The sequence below is a fragment of the Rattus norvegicus genome, chromosome 1, assembly GCF_036323735.1.
Source record: "Rattus norvegicus strain BN/NHsdMcwi chromosome 1, GRCr8, whole genome shotgun sequence".
In the NCBI taxonomy this organism is placed as follows: domain Eukaryota; kingdom Metazoa; phylum Chordata; class Mammalia; order Rodentia; family Muridae; genus Rattus; species Rattus norvegicus.
This window is the reverse complement of record NC_086019.1, coordinates 264961310-264984462: the sequence shown is the minus strand read 5'-3', so window position 1 is coordinate 264984462 and position 23153 is coordinate 264961310. Positions and strand designations below refer to the sequence as shown.

The following is a 23153-nucleotide window of genomic DNA, read 5'->3' as shown; positions in this document are numbered from 1 at the left end:
CACAGGACACTTCACTGCAAATGAGACATGACATAAACCAGGTGCAGTTTCGAATGTTCATGAATAGTGGAGGGAGTGAGGAAGGTGTGAAGACCGTTTACGGCATCCGGTCACCACCCACCACCACATGCTACCTACACCACCTCAAGCCCTAACGTGGGAGGGCATTCCTCCAGAGAAAGTCCAGTATCCAAAAGAAGACACCCCACCTCAAATCACAGAAGAAAGTGACCAGCCTTTCTGCACATACTAAGTTGCTTTTATTAATCCAGAACGGCATGCTACAGATACTGTACAGCATGGACATTTATTCATTACAAAATGGCTTCCAAACCATCCAAAAATGAACTTGGAATAAGCATCAAACAGAACGGTAACACCACAACTGTTAGGAAACATTCAAAGTATTCACAAAAAAAAATTGTTATAGTTAGCATTTTAATAAACCAGAGAAAACCGGAGACAGTTTTACAATCGCTTCATGTCAACTACGATGGCACTGAAAAGACAGGTCTCGGCTTTATACAGCATTTTACAACATCGGCATGCCTAGGTTCTCTTGTTTTTAAAGTTCGCTACCTACTCGTATGTCATACTTGTACACAGAAGCGGCAGCTGGGTTTTTTTTTTTTTTACTTTTTTTCTTTTTCATTTTAAGAGTAATCTAATATACAGAATTTTTGGCCCTTAAGGGTTTAGACCTCTTCATTTAAAATGCTTTCTGGACAGTCTGCTACCAAACACATTTTGTTATAGGTGACATTAAAACTACATACAAATCTATCTATGTAACATCACAGCAAAACATGGCGAACAGAAAGTACGGCATCAAAAAGGAGGGAGAAAGCTAAAGTCACTGAGAATTTTGGCACATAAAAAGTTTTGCACACGGTCAGTCCATGTTCTAAGAGCACAGGGTAATTGACTAGGAGGTCCAAGGGGAAACGGGGTGGTTCCCACGGCTGCTCTGCTCGACCCTCTCGCTAATGTTCAAGTCTTGTTTTACGTAATGGCTTTTAAAGCAACTTTTGTTAATGCTACTGATCCTTAATGCAGCTATCAATGTCCATTTGGTGGCATCTGGGTTTTATACAGAAACAAACAAACAAACGAAAAGTCAAGAAAAGGAAACAAAAAAATATATACACAATTTATATATAAACTTAAAAACCTTGTACAAATGAGTTGTTGTATATAAGATGCTTATGTTGGGGGGGTTGACTTTATACAGTTTCAAAAAAAAAAGGGAAACAATATTTAAAATTGGACGGACGGACAGGTACGGACAAGCAACCTCTAAAGTAATAAATACTACTGGTCCAACAGTGTTGATTCCATTCATGTTGAGTAGCGTCCCCTCCCCCCAAAAAGAACAACACCATGGAAAAAGGTATATTAACACATTTTAACCCTTTGTTTCTGTACATTTAAACAATAACAAGTAACATCACAATAAAAGTTGTTTCACATGGGAGGAAAAAAGAAAGAAAGAAACGGCACTGCATTCATCGTGCCCTCGCGGTTTAAATACCAAGATGGAAATGATTGGTTCGCAAGCTCGTATTTAATACAAATAATACAGAACCAACTCCTTCTGGAGGGTGCTTCAAAGTTGCTTCTCTCTCTTTTCTTTTTCTTTTTGTTCCTTAAATCAGTCTTTTAAAACTAAGCTATCCGAACTACATAACAGTTATGTATATATATATTTATATATTTTTTTAAACGCTACAAAGACTTTAAACAGCTGTTGATAAAAATTTTGGTAGAATCATGAGGTTTCTCTCATCTACATATTTAAAAGGAGAAATTGAAATAAGAATGGGTCAAATATTGACCAATGAACTCCATAAACATTAACTCATGTAGCCACAGTGGCACAAAATTAAAGAACAAGAAAAAAGGCTTTCCAAGCGGGGGAAGGGCGAACCAAGAACCAGAAGGAAACACTTCAATCAAGCAGGGGCACGGAAGACGAGGAGGCGAAGCTATTCTAAAGACTTGGTCACCAGAGACAGAGGCTGGGGTTGCGTCCCAGCCAGCGAGTTGTGGGAATGTAAGGAAGAAGTTGATGGTTGTGCGAGCGATGAGGAAGGGACCATGGACGGCTGCAAAGTGGCAGGTGGCAGGTCCAGGGCCCCGTTGGGACAGAGGGCAGAGGCCTTGCCGTGGGCAGCTTCAGCCAGCAGGAGCGCGGGTGGTGGAGGCATCATGGACAGGTGGGCCAGAGGATCAGGCTTCAGGGACAGCGAGAGCGGCTGTGTCTGCTCAGTCTGTGACTTGGCGTCTTGGGGAGGGGAGCCTAGCAGATGCGGTGAGGGGGGAGGTGAGTCTAGTAAGCTTCCATCTGAAGAGGGTGGGCTGAGGCAGCTGCCTTCACCTTGTATGTAGCGAACGCACTTTTTTTTTCTCCTAGAAACAGGGGGAGAGAGTTATCTGTGAATAAAGGGCAAAGACGCCAAGGGAGAGAGTTATCTAATGCTCGCAGCAAGTTCATGTCACCTAAGGGATGACCCCCCTGCAAGTCATGGCTCGAGGCCATAGAGCAATTAAAAGCAGTGACTTCAGCAGGCCACGAGGCTCCCAAGTCCACTTCTGAGAAGGAGGTGCCTAGCCACGCCCTCCCTCGTCTCATAGGACACGCCCAGAGGCCCCACTGAGCATGTTGATGGAAATGACCTGTAGAGGGTGGTACACATTCACCTGGGAAGTGGGTTTGCCTATGTGACTCACATAGTTTATCTCCCTTTAGGCTTGGATTATCTTCCTTTTCCCATCACATTTTGCTTGCCTTCCCAATGATCCCACCCCACCCCCCAGTCCCCGATGATGCCTCAGTGAATTTAAAAGAAAAAAAGAGCTCCTTCCCCAGTGGCCTCTTATCAATATGAAACCCTCAGAATGCTGACTGTTGAGCCCATATAGCTGAAGGCAGCGCTAGCAAGAGGCTTAAAGGTTTAAACACACCACCACTGTGAGGCTGCTCTCGCCCAGAGAAGCTTTGGGCCTTGTCTGTTAAGAACCACACCAAATCGAGAGGTCAGAATCAGGTGAGAGGGGAGGGGGTTGGGGGTGGGGGAGAACAAAACCGAACCAAAACAAACTAAAAAAACAAAACCAACGGAAAAAAGAAAAAATAATAATAATTAGAACCACCAGAAAAAAAAGGTAGAAGAAGGCAAACAAAGGTTGGGGGAGGGGGGAGAATAAGAAAAACAGAAAATGATTCAAAAGTACAAGAATAACTGGTTGACATGGCCTGCAGGTTGTGGATAAAATTAAGATTCAAAGTTGTTTAAAAATATTTTTTTTGGTTTTGTATTTTCCCCCCTTAAAGATCCAGGGCTTCCTTTCCCCCACCCCCTTGGTGAGAAGGTTGCAAGGAATGAAGGGGGGGGGGTATGCGGGGCAAGGTCTTGTCCTTGTCAACTTGCTGAGGCCAGGGGTGGAGGGAACAGCACAAGTCAGTCACAGAGAAGTGACAGGAGGGCCCTTGGGATCAGGGTCTGAACCAGAACAACCAAGTCTGCCCTATGCCAACACCATAGCCTCATCTTCCCACAAGCCATTTGTGTGGGAAGTGGGAGTGAGAATCTCAGAGCCTTTCTCATTTATCATCAAAGGATAAGGTCGGGGGAAAAGAGCTCAAGAAATCAGGCATGGGACTTTTAAACCTTCCCCTCTCACTTCTATCCCTGGCTGATGGGAACCTACTTAGTAGGAAAGGTGACCCCGGGGGACTGACCCACCGATGTTGTGAGAGCAATGTAGATTTGGAAACATCCCAAATCTCTTCAGCATAGCTGTCAGAACCACAGTGGGTGCTGCTCCATCCAGAACCTAGCCTACGAGCACAGGCCAGCTATTTGTCACTGAAGAACTTTCAAGGTGCCTCCTGCTTGAAGGAAAGCCCCATGGGACAGTGTCTCTGGCATTTGCAAGGATGGGGCTTCTGGTCTAGCCTCAGAGCATGGGGTGGGGCAGGAACATAGACTCTATAGAGTGTCGGGAGGGTAGGAAAAGAGGGGAGGGTGGGAAAGAACATGTTCAGTCCTCCTGACCTCCAAAAGCTATGGGACAAGTGGCCTTGGATCTGGATCTGTTTAGACCAGAAAGAACTCAGGGGGAGCAAGGACGGCCTTTCGCACCCTGTCTGATGGGTTTCCTTTCCCTCCTTGGGATAGACTAGCACAGACTAAGGCTTCTGTTCCCATCCCGGAAGTGAAACAAACAGTTAAACCTCTCCATTTTAAACCACCTTAGCCTGCAGATCAAAACATGCTCACAAACTAGGATCTCCATGCATTTTCAAAATGGGGAGAAGAAAAGAAGGCGGAGGGCAGGGAGGGCATGAGCAAAACCAGGAAAGCAAGGGGGCAACAGGAGAGAGGAGAGGAGGGTGGGGTTAGGGCAGCGTGAAGCAGCCCTCCAGGCTCTGTCAGGGCGACAGTGCGGGGCGAGAAGATGGGGAAGCAGCTTGGTGGGCTCAAAACAGTCTGGTTAAAATGTCCTCCCTCGAACTCCAAACAAAAGTAGGCCCTAAGAATCTTGATTGGCTAGGAGCATTGCTGAGGCCTTCCTCATGCTTCCCACCCCCCTTTCCAGATCACGAGGCTGTGTGGGGTGTAGTTTGAACACAGGACAGGAAGACTATGATGATGGACCAATGCTACCCCAAATAGGGTGGGCTGAGGCAAAAGGTAGCTGGAACACAAACATCTGGATGGGCCAGAAAATACCTCCATCTCCAAGTACTTGTGTGTGTGTGTGTGTGTGTGTGTGTGTGTTGATTTTTGTCATTTGCTGTCCTACTGATTTTAGCATCCAGCTCAGTGTGGCAGTGGCACATGTGTAAAGAAAGAAACGGGGGATGGGTACCTCCTTGTTCAAGCTCCGTACTATGAACCCCTCCCCCCCCCGTTTTAGAAGATGGAGTTTCATAAGCTCTCAGGTCTAGCTTCTCCTGTATACATTGTGTGTGTGTGTGTGTGTGGGGGGTGTACTGGTCCTATTTCGGAAGCTTCTCCTCAAGAAGAAATAAGCTTGCAAATACATTACAGCATTAAAAAAAAAGTCCAAAACGGAAGAAAAATGGCAGGTAGAACTTTGTAGGGCCAGAGGATGGCTGTCGAGTGTCAGGGGCCTGCTGGACTCCACACCCTCTGTCCAGGGACACCTCAGCCTCTCTGACAACAGAGATGCAGTTGGCCCCCAACGTGTGTTTTAGAAGCTGCTGAGGAATGAAGAGACACAGCTTCAATCCAGCCAAAGCAAAATACAAACCCGACTGAAAAACTGCTATTGTTGTCGATAAAAGTATCAAGAACCTTCTGGTTGGAAGAAGATAGCCCACCATGGATCTAAGTAGACAGGCTGTATCTGAGGATGGAGGAGGGATGTTGGAGTGGGTGGGCTATCCTTCTTAATGTTAGGAATAACTCCCGAAGAAAAGGCCAAGTCTGAGTTTGCAGTAACCAATCTGAAACCAAAAAGGTTCATAAACAACCATTTATGAATAAATTATGAGGGCTGACACCGCTACCAGCCTCCCTGTGGGGCACAGAGTGGAGGAGGGGGGCAATGGTGTCAACTGCGGATTTGCTATGTCAGGGTGCTACATTGTAACGTGTTAACCAACTTATCACCTACGGAAGGTATGTAGGTGTCTCATCTCCCGCTCATCCTAATTTGATACCTAGCATTCTTATACAACCATTTCATGAAGTCCCTGGGGCTGCTCTGAAGATCTGTCATCTCCGAGTACTATCTGCTCACAGGAAGTTGTTCTCCCACTGGGTGCCTGTCTGAGGCCCAATTCCCTTACTCCCTCGGGGCCATCTGTGTAACTTCTGTCAGTGATGACTCTCTGGTGCGCTCTCCCCTGGGGTCTGTGTGGTCAGCAATCTCTCATACTGGCACCAAAGAAGGGGACTCAGAGACACAGCAGACTCGTGGGCATGCACGTGATGGGATGAACATCTGATCTAACGTCTAGACACGGAGGACGGCAGGGGGGTGGGGAAGAGGGACACGTGACGCAAGGAGGCACTACGAACAGGGATGTGTGTTTGGGGTATTGAGATACCTACCATCATAATATTCCAAATTCAAAGACTGCTTGTATCAGAACAAAGAAACAACAAATTTAACCGAAGGTGGTCATTAAAAGAAAAGGAAAGGGTTTGGGTACTAGAGAGCATCCCTCCACCGAGAAGGAAGTGCCTACACCTTCTCTGCCAGTACCCTGGGCTGGAAAACCTGCAGGCAGATCAAGGGGCTCAATCTGGACTCTTCTGGACTGGTCTGATGCCTGTGGGGACCCACACTAAGCTTGCACATAGTCTTGCAGGAACACTTGACTGTTTTGCTCTGCAGACCTGGCAACACCACAGTATCTGACTGCCGTCGCTGCTCACAGACTGTTAGCTGGTGCACGCCATTCAATGCCACGCTACTTTCTCAGCACTGTAAAACAATGTCAGCTAACAAGCTCCTCCACACAGTTAAGTGGGCTCTAAGCGCAAAACAGCTTCTTTTTTTCCACTGTTGTTACTTTGTTTCTGCTTTTTCCATTGTTGTTACTTTGTTGTTTTTGATTTTTTTTTTTTTAAAAGCAGCCTGCCCCAGTGCACTTATCCCAGCATCTTTTTTTAAAAGAGTGCATGGGAATGCTCACTGCCAAGTTCAACTTCTGACTCTTTTGCACCTGGGGTGGGATGGGGTGGGGTGGGGGTGGGGGTGGGGTGGGGGTGGGGTGGGGGTGGAGCATGGAGAGGGAGATGACACAGTGGCTTTCTGCTCAGTATGCAGGACAGCCAGTCATTCACTGGGCCAGCCAGTTTCAGGATGCTGGCTTTCAGAAGAAAAGCCTCAGTACCTGTCTTCACGTGTTAAGGTCATGGTAGTCAGCCCTTGCCACCAGGGACATGTTCTTTACAAGAACAGGGAGGAAAGAGGAAGGAAGGACACGATATGAAATTAGCAAGAAAAATCTGAAGAATGAGAGTTTATTAGTTATTGATGCCGGTAGGGGAAGTAGATGTGAACGGGGGCAAAATAAATCGACCCGCTAAGGCAGCAGAAGGATAGAAGGCTCTGATTGCTCCCAAGGCCTCAGAATGGTCATGTACCTGCAGGGTTTGCACCATAAAGTCTGTCGGTCAAGCCCGAACAGTGCCCGACACTTCTTTGGAGTATTTGCATCTGTTAGCATAAGGTAAACACAAAAAAAAATACAACACAATGGTGGGTCGTGTTTAATTGGATGTGAGACCTCTACTAATTGTCTTCTGCATCATCTCGGCTCTACTTGACAATCGTCCCTCATCAAGGGTTTGAAAGGAAGGGGCTTCTATGAGCCAAACCAAAAAAAAAACAAAAAACAAAAAACAAAAAAAAAAACAACAAAAAACAAAAAATAATAATAAATCAAATAAAACAATAAAACACACACGCACACACATACACACAAAGGAAAACAACCAGAAACCAAAAACAATGAAAAATAAACAAAAGGAGAAAGAGAGAGAGAGAGAGAAGAGGGGGTGTGGAGGTGATGTCATTGGCTTCTACCTAGGCCAGGATGACCACATCCTGAGCTATCACAAGGCAGGGGGTTGGCAGGCAACATTCCCTGGTCGAGGGCACGCTGGAGTCTGAGTCTCGGCCCTGAGGAGGCACACACTGTTTTACAGTGGCATTCTGGCTAGCGGCAGCTGGCAGACAAGCACATCCCTCGTGGAGCCCACACACTGGCAGGGTCCCCGCTCCCTGGTATTTCCTATGATCCACACATAAAGCTACAAAGCAACAGGCCAGAGGGGGAAGGAACGGAAGAGACAGCTGCAGACCAGCACAGCGAATCTGGGAGACTATACACACCTGCAGGGGCCGCACCAGTTATTCTGTTGATCAAGGCCAAAGCGCGCTCGGCATTTCTTAGGAGCGCTCAGGTCTGAATGAGTTCAAGAAAGGAGCGAGCAGAAGAGGAGGAGGAGGAGGAGGAGGAGGAGGAGGAGGAGGAGGAGGAGGAGGAGGAGGAGGAGGAGGCAGGGAGAGAGAGGAGAGAGGAGAGAGGGGGAAGGCCAAGAGAAGGGGAAGGGAGGGGGGGAGAGAGATACAAACAAGAAAAAATAAAAATAAAAAAGGGAATAAATCAATGACCGGGTTACTAATAGCAAAATATCGACTTTCTTTTCTTTTTTTCTTTTTCTTTTAAACGTTCTTTAATTAAAAAGAAAAGTAAAAAAATAATAAATCACACTTATTAAACTTGTGCAATTAGCTGTTGCAAATAAAGCTGCAGTATCCCTTATCAAGGACTGTCAGATCCGGTTCCAGCCGCCCAAGGGACGGTAATAGCCAAGAACTTGCTCTTTCAATTATTAGTTTTTTTTCCTCTTTTTATTTATTTAATTTTTTTTTTAGTTCTGCTTTTTTTCCTCTTAATTTTCTTTTTCTCAAAGAAGAAAAATGAAGCGGAGGGAAGGTTAAATTCATAACATGCTTTTTCTTCTGAGTACCACAGTTTTGAAAAGAAACAAACAAACAAAAAAACTACAAATAAACACAGAACGAAATGAAGCAAAACAGAAAGAAAGAAAGAAAGAAAGAAAGAAAGAAAGAAAAAGGTTGTGGGTATTGGGATAGTGCAGCTTTTGGGATGTCTTTTTTTTTTAAAATCTATTTTCATTAATATTAAGAGAGAGGAGAGGGTAAACAGGCCATGAGCTGTTAAATGTTAGGAGCTTCTAGCAGGCTTGGAAGCAGGCATGGTCAGTAAACTGCTAGCAGATTTGCAGATGATAAAAGCCAAAAAGCAAAAGGAAGAACAAACAAACAAAAACAAATAAATAAAAAGCAAAGAAAAAAAGAATCATACTGTGATTGCATGCTGGCATGAGAAAACTTAGTGGGGCAACAGAAAAAAAATGCCATTAGATTAAGGAGGTTTATTACTGAGTTCGTTCTTTTTTTTTTTTTTTTTTTTGTTCTTTACCAGTCTCTTTTAAAGAAATACTGCATATTCAATTTGCACAGTTACTTCAGCTCTAAACCACTGTTTAATGCTGCATAAACAACTGTTACGGGAAAAATAGATAAAATGAGACAGAAGTTTAAAGTAAAAATAAATAAATAAATAAATAAATAAAACCAACAAAAGCAACTGGAAAAAAAATCTACTGAAACGTAATGCAACCGTGTAGATGATCGTTTTAAAGGATGTTCAAATGTCATATGTGTTTAATGTTAATAAGACTATAAATGGCAAGAAAAATGAAAAAAAAAACAGTTTATCAAACTATTTTAAGGACTCAAAGGACATTAGCACCTGTGATCGGAGGAAGCGAAAGGCAAGGATTTAGGAAACATTCGCTGTGTTCTGAAAAAAAAGAACAAATTACACAAAGTCTTCAAAAGTTTTTTGTTTGTTTGTAAAAGCCTGGTCTTCTCCAAGGGACCTTGATTGCCTATGCAGTATTTCTAGATTCTTCCTACTGAATGACAAACCTCCTTAATTTAAAATGGGTGCGATTTACCACTGTAAAGGCATGCATTGAAACATCCAGGAACAGCCCAGTTAAAACCCAACACTCACACACGCCCCTCCTGGCCCCCTAGCCTCCTCATCCCTTCTCAGACACACAGGAGAAGCAGGCTGTCTAAAGCCCGGCGGAGGCGTGCCTGACACTGGCCCTCTAGTCACAGGCTTGGCAGTTATTTAAAAACACATTCCGCTAGGATTACAACGGGCTTTTCAAGCAACAATAGATGCTACTCGCTTTAAAAGGGCAGTCGTGAAGCAATTAATTAAAACGCATAAACAAAAAAGGCTCCCTAAGATGGGTTCCCCACAATGTCCTGGCCTTGGATTTCTCCTGCCTCCCCCAGACGGAAGCCTGATATAAGAGTGGTCCTCCAACCTCCACCACCCTGACTCTTCTCACTCACCATTGGTCTCCCCCGGCTGCTTGTCTCTTTTTCTCTTCTTCTTCTTTCCCTGGATGGACAGACGAAATGCAAGAGATTAGGCCAAGAAACAGACAAGGAGGCTCGAGAGCTCTGGGCTCACACGGGGGGAGGGGCAGAAGAGGGGACCCCTGCTCCTTCTCTCCCAAGTCTGTCTACTCTAACCCTAGGTGGGGGAAGCTGGGCAGATGGGGGTGGGGACGCACATTTCTTGGGAGAAAAAGGGACCCAGCAGGTAGATATGGAAAGACCTCATGGCCTTCATCCATCTTCAACCTGACCCAGAGGATCTGATTCCATAAAGGGAAAGAGAAGGAGGCAAGGAAGAAGGTTCAGGGAGGAACAGAGAGCCGCAGCAGGAAGCAGAATGAGTATCCTTTCAAGGGCATAGAGAAATCTGGAAGCCTTTTACCTGCCCCATCTGTCCCACAGTCTCTCACTAGGAAGGGCAAAGTGCCCCTGACACAGTGGTTTCTCTTTGAAATGGGGTGTGATCCTTCTTTTTAACAACAATAAAAAATAGGGTACCGAGTGGGGATGGGGAACAGGGATGGGGGAGGGGAGGGCGGTGGCAGGGTTTTCAGAAGACAACCAATAGGTAAGTTCAAAACCACAGGGCGGACATTGCGTAAGCAAAGGGAAGTGATCCCTCATTCTCTTATGTCCGATATATATTCCTCTAATTATACTCCAACAAGCACATCAATCCACAAATGCATGTATTATGCCCATCGCTTGGAACATCACAGCTTAGCCCAGCCTGCTTTAAACACACACCAGTGGCCTACAGCTGCGCAAAGACATCTACCATGGAGCCTGCCTCATTACAAAGCGTTGAGTGGCTTGTGCCGCGGACCGCAAACTTTCTTAAATGTGGAAGGCGGAATGGTTTGTAGGGATGCGCTTCCACACCACCATGAGGCTGAAGAGTTGTAAGTCCATCCATGGCAAATGAGGGAGCATCTGTATAACCCACGCTGCCATGCTGGGAGAATGGCTAGCTCCTGGCAAATGTTAAGATTATGGAATATTTTAAGTCTAGCTTCTTATGGTAACAGCCACTCCTAACAGTAACAGTGACCAGCGTTTGTCAAGTACATAGAAGGAGCCAGGCATGACCCAAGTGGCAACAGCTCTACACAACATGCGTGTCGTCATTGCTCCAATGGCACAGAAAAGGAAACAGGTACAGAGAAGGCTAGGGAACGTTCCTGAGATGCCACAGCTAAGGCGAGGGGGAGGCAGTGGTCTCAAAGCATTGCCCTCAGCTGTGGGCCGTGCCTTCTCCTAAGAACTGTCTGTGGCTCTCCACAGAAGCCGTTCTTTGATAACTCAAGGATGAAGAGACTGCCTTAAGTCATTACCTGACCATTAGCCTGACCCCATCAAGTGAATGAACAAGGATCTGGGGCATACCGGCCCCAATGCAGGGCAGCAGGGAGGCTCTCCAGCCCATATGAGGCAACTGCAGCCTTACAGACCTGTATGATTGAGAATATCTAAATGTTGCCACCTTGGCTGAAAGGTTTTCCAGGGACAGTGACATCATCACCAAAGAGAGAAGGACCAGGATGCATCTGTAACAACCGCGTCAGGCTTGGGTGAGTCCAAGTATTCAGAGAGGGCTTCACGGCCATCTGAGTGTATGTGGCCCTGTGTGCAGCTATACACCAGATCCTTTGTGTTTCTTGTCAAGCAAAGGGAAAACAATGGGAGGAAAGGCCACACAGCTACCTCAGAGTGGACAGCCAGGCTTGACAACAGCTGACATAGGAGCCAGGAAAAAGACTCAAGAGAAATGGTATAGCTGGAGGGTGTCTGTATCACTCCCAGACACACTCCAGGGCCATCTCAGGGTCCCCCTTCAGAATTCTCTGCTGTGCCCTGACTCCTGGAGTGAGGACATGGCCATGGTTGAGCAAAGCACTGTGCAGACTATCAACTCCAAGTAGACAGGGATGGGGTTTTAATGGGACGAGGACACGAGTATGTAAGAGGAGGCTACTTCCTCTTTAAATATAACGAAAGAAAGAGAAAGGGTAAGAGATGGATGAGAGAAAGAAAAGAAACGGGCATATGCAGCCATCAAGACAGGAAGGAAGAAGGAGTGCTCTACTGCGAAGCTGGGTCAACTAGTTGTTACTATGGTACCCAGCTAGCTTCTCCTTAGAAGGACAGGCCAAGTCTGGGCAGCCAGAGTGGGTTTCGCTCCAGTGCGCTTTCCTAAGGTGGTGACAGAAAGGCGCCAACCCCCACTTGGCTGGAAAGCCAAGAAGGGCTGACTCAGGATAGGTTTCCCAGAAGGACCTCCTGGGCTTCACCGTAGCCTCTGCTGTCTGCGGAACCTCCATAGTCAAGTTGGTGAAAGAGGAATGTCAACTGGTTCTCACCACAACCAAACTCTCAGAGGCTGCAGCTGTGAGATTCTTCACCCCACCGCATTCCCCGGAGCATGGGAGGAGGGAGCAAACACGAATTCCTACACGTGTGTGACGAGATCAAGTTCCTGCAGTCCCACATCCGAATCACCTCTAAACCATCCATCCCACCACCTCTGTGGCTCCTATTGTCTAGCTATCTCCCAGTGCAGCGGTGAGGGGAAGTTAGGGCAAGTGCCACAGAAACCTTCTGAAACATCTAGAAAGCACATCAAGAGGGCCTTGGACAGTCAAGTCCCTGCAAGTCCAACGTGGATGCTTCTGGCATTGCCACCAAGTCTGCCTGTTTCTTTGGGAGAGTTCATGCTGCACAAGCCCAGGGAGTGCCATCTACCCAGCCCCTAGTGTGAATAGCACATGGTTCACAAACTGGGCACTTTTTATGTGAAGGCCCTCTGAAGACAGGGAAGCCTAGGATGCCTTGGGATGTGGTAGCCATAGAGAAGCTGAATCCTGCTCTGAGATACCCATACCATGATTCGAGGGTTGGTCCGTAATAAGCCAAAGCTAGAGTTGACCTCCAAAAACGATTAGAAGTCAGAACGACAGCTGATACAGCTGCACGTGTACAGGAAGCTGTCTGCGGCTGAGGCTACAACCTGCGATGAAATGTGGGGGGGGGGCACAGTCCATGGGAAGGTTCTATTGCTCATCTCTTCCCTTCAATCCCAGAAGAAAGCCGTTCTAGCAGTGCACACACAAAAATAAGCACAAAGCTCCCGCATCGCTAACAGCTCATGATGCTGATCTGCTAATGCCAGGGGCTGCTCTCTCAGGAGCAGAAGTGCTGTCCAGGAATAGAGACCTAGAGGATCATGGGTAGGAGGCATGACAACAAAGCCCAGCCCAGTCTCCTGTCTACATGGAGAGCCAGCCCCTGCTTTGCAGGTGCGAGGAAAAGAGTGAAGGGAGCTGAAAGAGTTAGCCCTTCCACAGATGAGGCCAATGGGATGGAGTCCATCCTCCTTCCCCACGACACCAACAGGCAAACATTCTCCCGGCTCTGTCACCTTCCAGAGAGGGAAGAGGAGGGGAGCCTGTGCTGACTGCAAGCCAGGTTTGATTTAACATCAGAGTGGACGGGAAGAGACATTTTTTGAAACCAACTATGATGCAAAAAAGAGACAAAGTGAGAGGTGATTTCTGCCCAGGCCTCAACTCAGACCTGCTGGGCAAAATGCAGGATCAGGAATGTTTGGTGAGGAGTAACAGAGGGCTCCAGAGAAGAGCACAGTTGTTGTACGACGTCGACGCAAGAAGTGAAAACAACAGACGTGTTAAGATGATGCCTAAGAGTCAAGACAGAAGATCAAGCAACAGAGGCCAAAAGCACGTGACACATGTGTCATGAGATACACACTCTTTTCTACCTCCGTGGAGCCCAGAGTCCTTTCACCTTCCCTACCAAAAGATGACTTCTGCTGGCTGCTTTTAGGGATATTCCCATCATGCCTTTCTCAGGATGAAATAGGCTCCCAACTCCTAGGATAGCCTGGCGGTAGATGTGTGTTTGGTTTTCCTCCCCATGGTTGCAGACCCTACTGAAGACCTGTGAGGAGGGAGTGAGGAGTAAAACAGCTCCTGCGAGTAGTGTGGTCTTTATGAAGGAGGACCACTGATGGCACTAATGGCTTAATCTGGACTCTAAGTCCTTTAGGATACACTCCAGAGCTCCACTTTTTCTAAGGGGTAGGCAAAGAGGTACAGACACCCCAAATCAGTCTCTGCCAAGCTCCTCAAATAGGGGTCAGGGACAGGTTCCAGTAGTGAACAGAATGGATGATCTCAAGGCCTGGTTCAAGCAGGCAGTAAGCCATCCTCTGGGTCCTTGCAGACACACAGTATTATCCACAAAGACTGAGTTCTCCAAAAAAGCAGTCCACGTACATAGTTATCCCGTGCAGACCAGCCAGGGTACAGCTGCATGTGAAGCTGTCGTTCCTTCCGGGCTAGCTCGTAGTACTTTGCCTGTTCTTCCCTGGACAGGGCGTGCCACTGCGGGGAACATGGAACAGGAAAAAGAAAGACACAGAAACGTCACAATCTACACTGTGGCGATAAATGAGACTCGATGCTTTGGGGGCGGGGGCGGGGGGGGGCACAAGTCCATCCAGACATGGTGCAATGTGCGGATACAGACAGCTTGCTGGGTCCTCGCACTAGCAGAGGTCCTCAAAGAAAGCATGTCTGTCCTCTATGCCCTCCCGTCCGTTGCTGTATTGGTGACAGGAAAGGTTAGGGATGTGGCTATCCCAAATGCCGTTCCAAGGGCTTGACAAACGGAAACCACACCAGGATTCAAAGTGGCAGGGTTGGGCAGAAATGCTCTAGGGAAGGAGGTGGACGGGAACCCCTGACGTAATGCTTCTGGGCCATTCTCTATGGTGGGACCACCTACCCTGCGCCCGAGGATCTGGTTGATGGCTGCACTCTCTTTCAATGTGCACTCAGCCACCACCTTCGCTCTCATCTCCTTCATATACAACATGAATGCATTAAGGGGCTTCTTTATGTGGGGCTTTTTCTTCTCTTCTTCCTTCTTGGAGTCCTGATGCTTTCTGTTCAGAGGCAAAAGGAGATGGGCACATACCATCCAATGAACAACCACGGAGTCAACCTCCCCCAAAGCAGAGCCCACGCTCCTTCCTCCTTCCTCCCCAGGCCTGGCATCAGTTTCAAATAAAAAGTTCATTTTCACTTTCAGACCCCCCCCCACCCCACCCCCAAGACCAGGCACTAATAGTTGGAAGAGGAAGCAGGGCTTCGGAGACATTCTGAAATCACTTCCTCTCGAGTCCCAAACAGGCGCTTTCTCAGCGTGGTGGACCCAACTTCGTGGGGGGTTCCTGTCCTACTCACAGAGCCAAGCTCCCAGTGTCCTATTCTGGGGTTAGCAAAGAGTGACTGCCACCCCCACTCCATTTGAGCACGCACCATGGAGATCTCTGTGTGAGGCAGCAGTGTGACAATTAGAGAGACCCGCTAGAGACCTTCCCTCCTTTATTGGGAAGACAGAGGCCCATATGGACCAGATACACACTAGGATCAAAACAGGAGATGCTGGCCAGAAAGCCACCAAGCAGCGGCCGCCATGGTAGCTTATCATCACAAAGGCCACACCGACCTTGAAACAACAACGTGGTGACACTCACGAGCTATGGAGTGAGCCGACGTCACTCTGTGAGGACTCCTGCTTGACTGTCGGTGTGACAATGGCCGGGTGGGGGATTCCGGTCGTGTGCAGAGTGTGATGGGGAGGGACCATGTGGGGAGGGAACCTAGAAGACAGAAAGCTGTGTAAATCGTCAGAATCAAAATGAATGAATGAGGAGGGATGTGTACACACAATTTAAAAAAAAAATAAAAGCGCAGTAATGTTCACATGAAAGCAACCCAAGACATATGAAACCTGTCAGCATTAATTAGTGATAAATTAAACATAATGATTCTCATAATGTCATTAAAGCCAATCCTCCCCTCCATTATTGCTACTGACACGAGACATTACGATTTTTAACATCTTTAGCAAAAGACGAATTCAACTGATGTACTTGGGTAGAAAAGTAGGTATGGACTACCAGCGGGAATCGCACATCCATTTGGTTTTTGAAGCATAATCTGCAGTATCTAAGAGGGTGATGTGCTGAGTCCTGATCAGCTCTAGAAGAACAGGTGACATCTTTCGTTGTATATTGACAGCTAAATAAAATAGTAATGGGGTTGAAGTGTGCATGCATGTCTTGATGATGCTCTGAATGCCTCATTGGGTCTCACTCTGGTGACAGAGTGCAATCCAATTTTTATTTTTCTCCTTTATTGCTGGACCCACCATTTGAGAGCAGAATGAGAGGGTGAAGCAGAGAGAGAAATATTCTGCTAGGGAGTCCTGTGCGACTCTCATCTTAAATTGTGGATATTTTGAATATGTGTGTATTCATTCCTTAGAAAAATGGAGTGTGAGCGCACACACACACACACACACACACACACACACACATACACTCAAAAGCACTGAATTCTGATTCACATGCCCTTTCTCCAATAAGTAAAATTCTTACTCTTGCCTAATAGGTTATCAGGGCATCATTCAAAAGCCTTATAAATAATAAAAGTTGTAATCCTAGGCAAAACAGTCAGGAGTGAGAAGCTCCTCTAACAGCACTTACTTCTGGGAAGGTTCCCCAGAACACACTTCAGTCCTTGAACAGACATTTCCCAACACACAGTTTTGCCAGGACACAAAAGCTACTCTTAAGCTCCACTGTTACATCTGCAGACTATCAGCTACCCAGGACAGATGGCTGCCAAATGTCATGAAATGAAGTTTGGTTTCTATGGTAGGAAGAGAGCTTCTCAACTAGAGTAGCACACAGTGCATACAAAAACAGGGCAAAGCGGGAGAAGGACAGATTGCTGATGTGAGGTAAAGCGAAGCTGGGTTGAAGCAATGGCTACTTTTCTAATAAGGCCAAACCAGAAGAGGACAACCACCACCCAGGGACCAGCATGGACCCGCATCCTGCTCTTGAGAAAGTCAGTGCTGGGAGAGGGGTCTCAGGAAAGCTTCATCCCTTCGCCACAGTGAGTATTTCACAGGGCTCTGGTTTTTGTTTACAAAGTTCCTCTGTAAGTGGATCATAGAAACAAATAATGTAAAACTGTTCCTTTGAAAAGGTATTTCAAAAAACTTGAAGAATGAAAAGGCTCAGTGTATCTTAACAGAGACAAATATACCCACAGCGAACGCTGATCTTCCCAGGGTCCCTAGAGCCGCTGTAGACACCTGCCTCGGAAACTCCACCCTCTAGTCACCTTTGCAAACTTAAGGCAGAACTGGAGTTTGGAAACAATTATACCATTTAATAGGAATCAGAGAGATTGGGGCAGAGAGAGAGAGAGAGAGAGAGAGAGAGAGAGAGAGAGAGAGAGAGAGACAGAGACAGAGAGACAGAGACAGAGAGACAGAGACAGAGACAGAGAGACAGAGACAGAGAGACAGAGAGAGACAGAGAGACAGGCAGAGAGAGAGAGAGAGAGAGAAAGAGAGAGAGAGAGAGAGAGAGAGAGAGAGAACCAACACCCCTGCCCCTAAAAACTGAGAAAGGGAGAAGCAAGCCCTTGAGCTCTGAAGCCACATCAGTTCCTCCTACTGCTCCCAGGCCACAGAGCAAAAGCCAGTTAAGAAGACAAGTTCTTGGAAACCCTTGAGTGAAGGGCAGGCAGAGAGGGGCTTACTTCGAAGGTCTCCAATACATATGTCCTTTTCCCGCAGTATGAGACTACATGTACACACACATGAGGGAGAGAAGGACAGAAACCTAGTGTGGGACCCTGTGATCTCCGTGTACATGCAAACACGAGGCAGGCAACAAGATCAGGGACACTTTGGGGTTGGCACAGATCTGGGTGCCACCATGAGGAGTGCACCTTGACCTCCACACACGCTGGCACACGTGAAAAAGACACAACAGCTGAGAGACTGTGTACACATCTTCACACAAGACGCGTGCACCTTCACCCACGAACCCCCTTTCTGCAGACAGCTGCCTCATGAAACACCCTCAAAAAAAATTCCAAGCAGCTCATTACATACCCCCGTCTGCTTTTATGGCTGGAAGCCAGAATATAATGATGACCCTTAACTTGTTAAGGACAACTAATTTTTGTTTCTGGCTGTCTCAGGGGCCTCTCTCGAGCTCACTCTCACTTTGCCTCACTGTTGACACGTTTCTGCGAGCGGCACGTCATCTGCCGGCCTTGATTTTATGCACAGGCTGTGGGATGCATTTTCCCGTGCAGCCGTCCTGCTTTGAGTCGCGCACGGGTCGTCATTATTCTCTCGTCTCCCCCCCACCCCCTCTCGCACTTGTAACATTTCATCTCTTCCTGCCTTATTTTTTGTGAGCCACGGTGCACCTACATTATGGTTTATACATGATCTCGCTCCCTTTGAAGCCGGCGGATTTCAGGGCCTGCTCTCGTCAGGAGAAGAGCCTTGCCCAATTTAGCAGGCTGAGGGCCCCGAGCTCCAACATCTCAATCTAAAGGGGGTCACAGGGTGGCACAAGTGAGTGTCAGCAAGAGCTGTTTAATTGCCAATCTAGGCTTCTCCATGGTGTTTAAAGTATAATGATCCATCACTTAATTCTGAGAAGTCCTGGCCCTGCTGCTGAATAGAATAATATCAAAGGGTGTTCTGGAACAGGGCAAGCTGCCTGCATTTGCTATAACTGCCATACGTATAATAGACCTATACTTCTGTCGCCCCATTACCGCAATAATGTATTTAATTTGCTGTATATGCTTTCTAACTAGCTACCTTTCGTTTGGCCTACCTGGGGAATCGGCCACCTCCCCCCACCCCACCCCGTACTGCCAGCCCCTAACCTTTCTCCCCGCCACCCCCTCTTTTCCCTCCACCCTCTGCAACCTATAAATCACCAGCTAGCCTCCTAATGATAATTCAATCAATGAGCTTAACCCCCAATCCCCATCCTACGATTACCTTGCCGCTTTCAACCCCCGGATACTCGGAACAAACAAGCAGGACGAAGAATCGGAGCTGCATTGTAAACGCTGGGATGGAGCTGGGATCATAAGCAACCCCGCTCTCCTCTCCTCCCAGGAGGTTCCCCGTTCGCTCCTACACTTTACAGGGACTGTGACGACATTATTTAATGAGTATAACCTTTCTACTTTCTCCAGCCAAGAGGCTGCAGAAAATCATTTTCCTACCTAACTCCTACGGGCATGGATTCTGAGATTTAGATGATCTATCCCACGCGGGGAATGGGTCTTTCAAGCTGCACCATAGTCATTCGTTCACTATAAACTCAGCCACGCTGCCCCATGCTCCTCTCAGTGGGGGCCGGTCCCCTCGACAAAAGTTGCTTTCCTGCAAGCAGGAAAGAAAGCATGCCAGGCCACCTTTTCAGGCCCTTCTCTCATTTTGGCTCCCTGTGTTGGCCACAAACCACGGAGACAGAGGCTGGGGGACAGCATCCTTGCCGTGTACTGCGTGCTAATTGAATCATGTGGCATCATCAAAATGGATCGGTTGCTTCAGCCCATCAGGAAAGTCTAAACCTCCACCGATTTAATTAACTCAACGGAAAATCGGATGAACAGAAACTAAAACTATCATTAGGGGCAATTAGTGACTACTTAAATGTACGGCTGCCAACCAGCTTGTAAATAAACTGGCAGTCACTGAAAAATTAGCCAGAATTAATTAGAGAGAGGAAAATGAGTCCTGGGATACATATAGACAGTGTATATATGTTTAAGTATGAGTCCGTAGGAGTGGATGCAGACAGAGTTTCTTTACAACTTTCAAAGACTTAGCAACATGGTGCAGGCCAATGGCAGATACAATGTGTCACTGAAAACATTTTATAATGGGGGAAGGGAGGGTGACCTTCTTATGGTGATTTGATATGTGAATGAGGGAGGGAGAGAAAATGTAAAAGTAGTGGAAAATACAAGATACAGTGTAGCTCCCATCAAGTTTCTACTGGATATCATTGCTCTGAGGGGCCAGAGTATAGCTTATTATATCTGACTCTGAACCAGTATCTGAAATGGTAAAAAAACACCCACCAGTGTTTCCTCAATTTCTCTGAATAATAATTATTACATAATCTTCACTTCTTCCTTCCTTACCCAGCAGAGGACGACAGAGAAATGATGATTTCAAAAGTGACGCTATTCTAGGTGTTCTCCCCGATGTCTGATGTTATCTTTAGAGAGTTATTTATTTTTCTGTGTGTGAGTATATGTGCTTGCAGGTATGTGTGCTACATGCTAGCAGAGGCCAGAAGAGGGCACTGGATCCCCTGTAGCTGGAATTACAAATGGTTGTGAATTGCCATGTGAGTGCTGGAAACGGAACCCAGCTTCATGAGCATCACGTGTTCTTAACTGCCAAACCTCTCCCAGCCCCACCCCTGCCTTCTTAACTTGTGATACTGTGCTGCTCCGTGGATAGACTCCTGAAATCTTAGATCGCTGTTATTTACGTTGAAAAGTCAAGGCAACTCTTTGGGCTTTTCTAGGAGGGAAGTCTAATGAACAGTGGTATGTAACCACACGTGTCCATGGGCACTGGATGACCCGATGGCTGCCTCGAGGACCTCATGAGAGGTCACTGCAACTCACCTAGACATAGACGCGTTGACTGTCAGCGCTGTGGGGTAGGGGTGTCTGAATCCTCCTGTCGTGATTGGGTACACAGGCTGACCTTGCCTACAAAAAAAGGGGGGGGGGTGTAAAAAAGTTGAGAGACTAGAAATGAGGGCTGGGGGGTGGGCGTAAGGGAAGGAAGAAGAGGGGGACGTTCTCTCCGTACAGTGAGCTTTATCCTCATTTGATCGGAACAAAAATCTTGGGGATTGTACAGGCAGGATCAAAGGGAAGAAACACAGAACAATTTGAATGCCATAAATCTGATAGGAATGGCTAATTAAATTTTATAACCTCTGCTTATGTCAATAGAGACCCTCTCCCCAAGCTGAGACTAGGTGTTTTGTTGTAATAATTAAAGGCGACGGCTCGCGTGCTTTAATGGAGCCATCACACTAATTGAGGGCTCCACATCCAAAGGAAGACAATAATGAATGTAAATTTATACCAAAATAAAGGACAGCGAATCAAAGGACTTCACTTGCGCTTTGGGCCTCTTTCGGTATTTAGATCTCGGTGAGAAAACATTAAATTAACAGAGCTTAATTTGTAGCCTTTTGTCAAATTAACAAGTGTTGACAAGAGTTTCTGGGGGGGGAGAGTCCCCAAGAAGAATTGTGGGTAACCAATAGACAATCACACCTCATTACAATAATTAAAAAATACAGCAACATGCAGAATTGCATCCTCATGAAAGACACACAACTTTCCCTGACAGAGGCTTGTCGGAGTTGGCTATTCCTTTTTATCTCGCCTTCAGTATCCCTCCCCTCAACCCCTTCCCCCCCCCTCCCCCCCCCCGCATCAGCAGCAAGGGATGACTGAAGTATAGCTGCTCGCTTGGTCCCTTCCGGTGGAGAAGAGGTAGGTCCAACCCTCCTGTCTACCTCACCAAACAAAAATAAGACAAAGAAACCGAAACCACACGCCACTTAGTGTAGCTATTGCGTAACACAACCTGTTGTTTTCAGATAAACAAGGAAGCGCACACAGCACAGGATCTGTTCCACTAGAGAAAAAGACTGGGAAGGGGACCCTATTCCTAAACTTTACTGTCTTTAAGGCTATAAAAGTCTGCCTTCCCTCAGTCCCAAATTTGACAGGGTTTGCTTTTTCAAGCACCCAACATTGCCCTGTGCTTTCTAATGCTAGAGGTCACTGATAAAAATGGAGAAATAGATGCATCAGAAACATACCAGTGTCCAACATCACGTGCGTGCTCACGCACATGCAGTACAAGGTAGACTTGCCGACACGAAGGGCCTTTCTGCTCTGATTTCTAAACACACCATACTTTTAAAGTTGCAAGTTGTGGTCAAATTATCTGAGCACTGCCAGGGACCAGGGTCAGCGTTCATGCAGCCCAGTCCCCGAAAATTTCAGGGAGGGGTCCACTTGTCCCTCAGGGTTCCCATAGCTGGCTGAAGCATTAGCCATGCAAAGAATCCCAGAGATGCTGGGAAGATGACTTGAGCTTCCTTCCACTGTTGCTACCAGCCTTGGGGGTGAAGGTTGAGTGGTAACTGAGATCCCTTCAGTCCTATCCTTAGATGACTTCACCGCCAGACTCCTCTCCCCACTCCCTTGCTGCCACAGAGGCAGCATCTAAAAGAGAGAGCTCAACCCGACAACACAAGCCCAGTTTGGGTTGCCACTGCCAAAAGAGTCATGCTAGGCTTCTGTAGTTCCCAGAGTAGCTTTTGGACATCTTTGGGGACGATGGGTTCCCAGTAACAGTTACCACTGAGCCTTTTCAATGCCACTCATTGAAATGGCGGAACCCTTCTGCAAACCCACAGGATACCTCAACAGTATCTTCCCTGTGTTGTCCTATCAGCTGTCCCTCAGCCATGTGCACGTGTGAACACACTCATGCATGTACGCGCATACACACACACACACACACACATACACGCATGCACATGCAAACATATAAGCATGCTCATGCAAGAAACAAAAAGGGAATTAAAAACTGGAACTGCTTACTGTGGTACTAACCATCCTAGCGGATGGGGGATTTGTCCTACGGTGCCGGGCGACAGCGGGTAATATGGAGAGATATCTGGAGGGTGCGGAGGCCGTGGAATTCCTGCGAGAAGAAGCGGTGAGTTTTAGGTAGGAGGAAGAGGGACTGTGGAGGGAGGGGGAGCAAGGAGCTTATAAAGAAAGGGGCTGTCTCTTCTCAAATCCCAGCTGGAGGCCAGTCCCAGCTCTGGGGGTGAGGACTGTCCCAGCCTTCTTCTCTTTTTTCCTACAGCTCTGTTTGCACGGTGAGTTAGCTCATTCTAGATGGGCTGAGGTGATTGACTGATTGAGACCAAGGAGACGCCATCTTGGGTATTTTTTGCCTCATATGACTAAAGCGATAACTTCAAGTCAAAAAAAATCTAAAATAAAAAGACAGGTGTGCTTCGGGTGAGTTGCTCATAATTATAAACTCCTTTTGCTTCAGAACTGGATCTGTTACCCTTTGTTTCGGATGGCTTGCCTGTGTGAGAGCTATACTTCCGATTTGTAAGGCTTAAATAATTAATTAAATTTAATGTTTTGAGACAGGAATCCAACTGC

General features: G+C 46.9%; 1 protein-coding gene across 50 annotated transcripts in view; it reads right to left on the bottom strand.

Moving 5' to 3' along the window:
- Positions 1–237: 237 nt before the first annotated feature.
- Tcf7l2 (transcription factor 7 like 2) overlaps positions 238–23153 on the bottom strand; it is a 192891-nt gene continuing 169975 nt past the window's right edge. For 5 of the 50 annotated variants that reach the window (NM_001415805.1, XM_039090218.2, XM_063273365.1 and 2 more), the window contains 9 exon segments: positions 238–2409; positions 7879–7951; positions 9329–9379; positions 9949–9997; positions 14292–14399; positions 14803–14962; positions 15557–15682; positions 20562–20648; positions 22572–22674. In NM_001415805.1, the coding sequence (NP_001402734.1) occupies positions 1986–2409; positions 7879–7951; positions 9329–9379; positions 9949–9997; positions 14292–14399; positions 14803–14962; positions 15557–15682; positions 20562–20648; positions 22572–22674 (1181 nt within the window). In that variant the 3' untranslated portion in view covers positions 238–1985. 50 annotated transcript variants of the gene reach the window in all.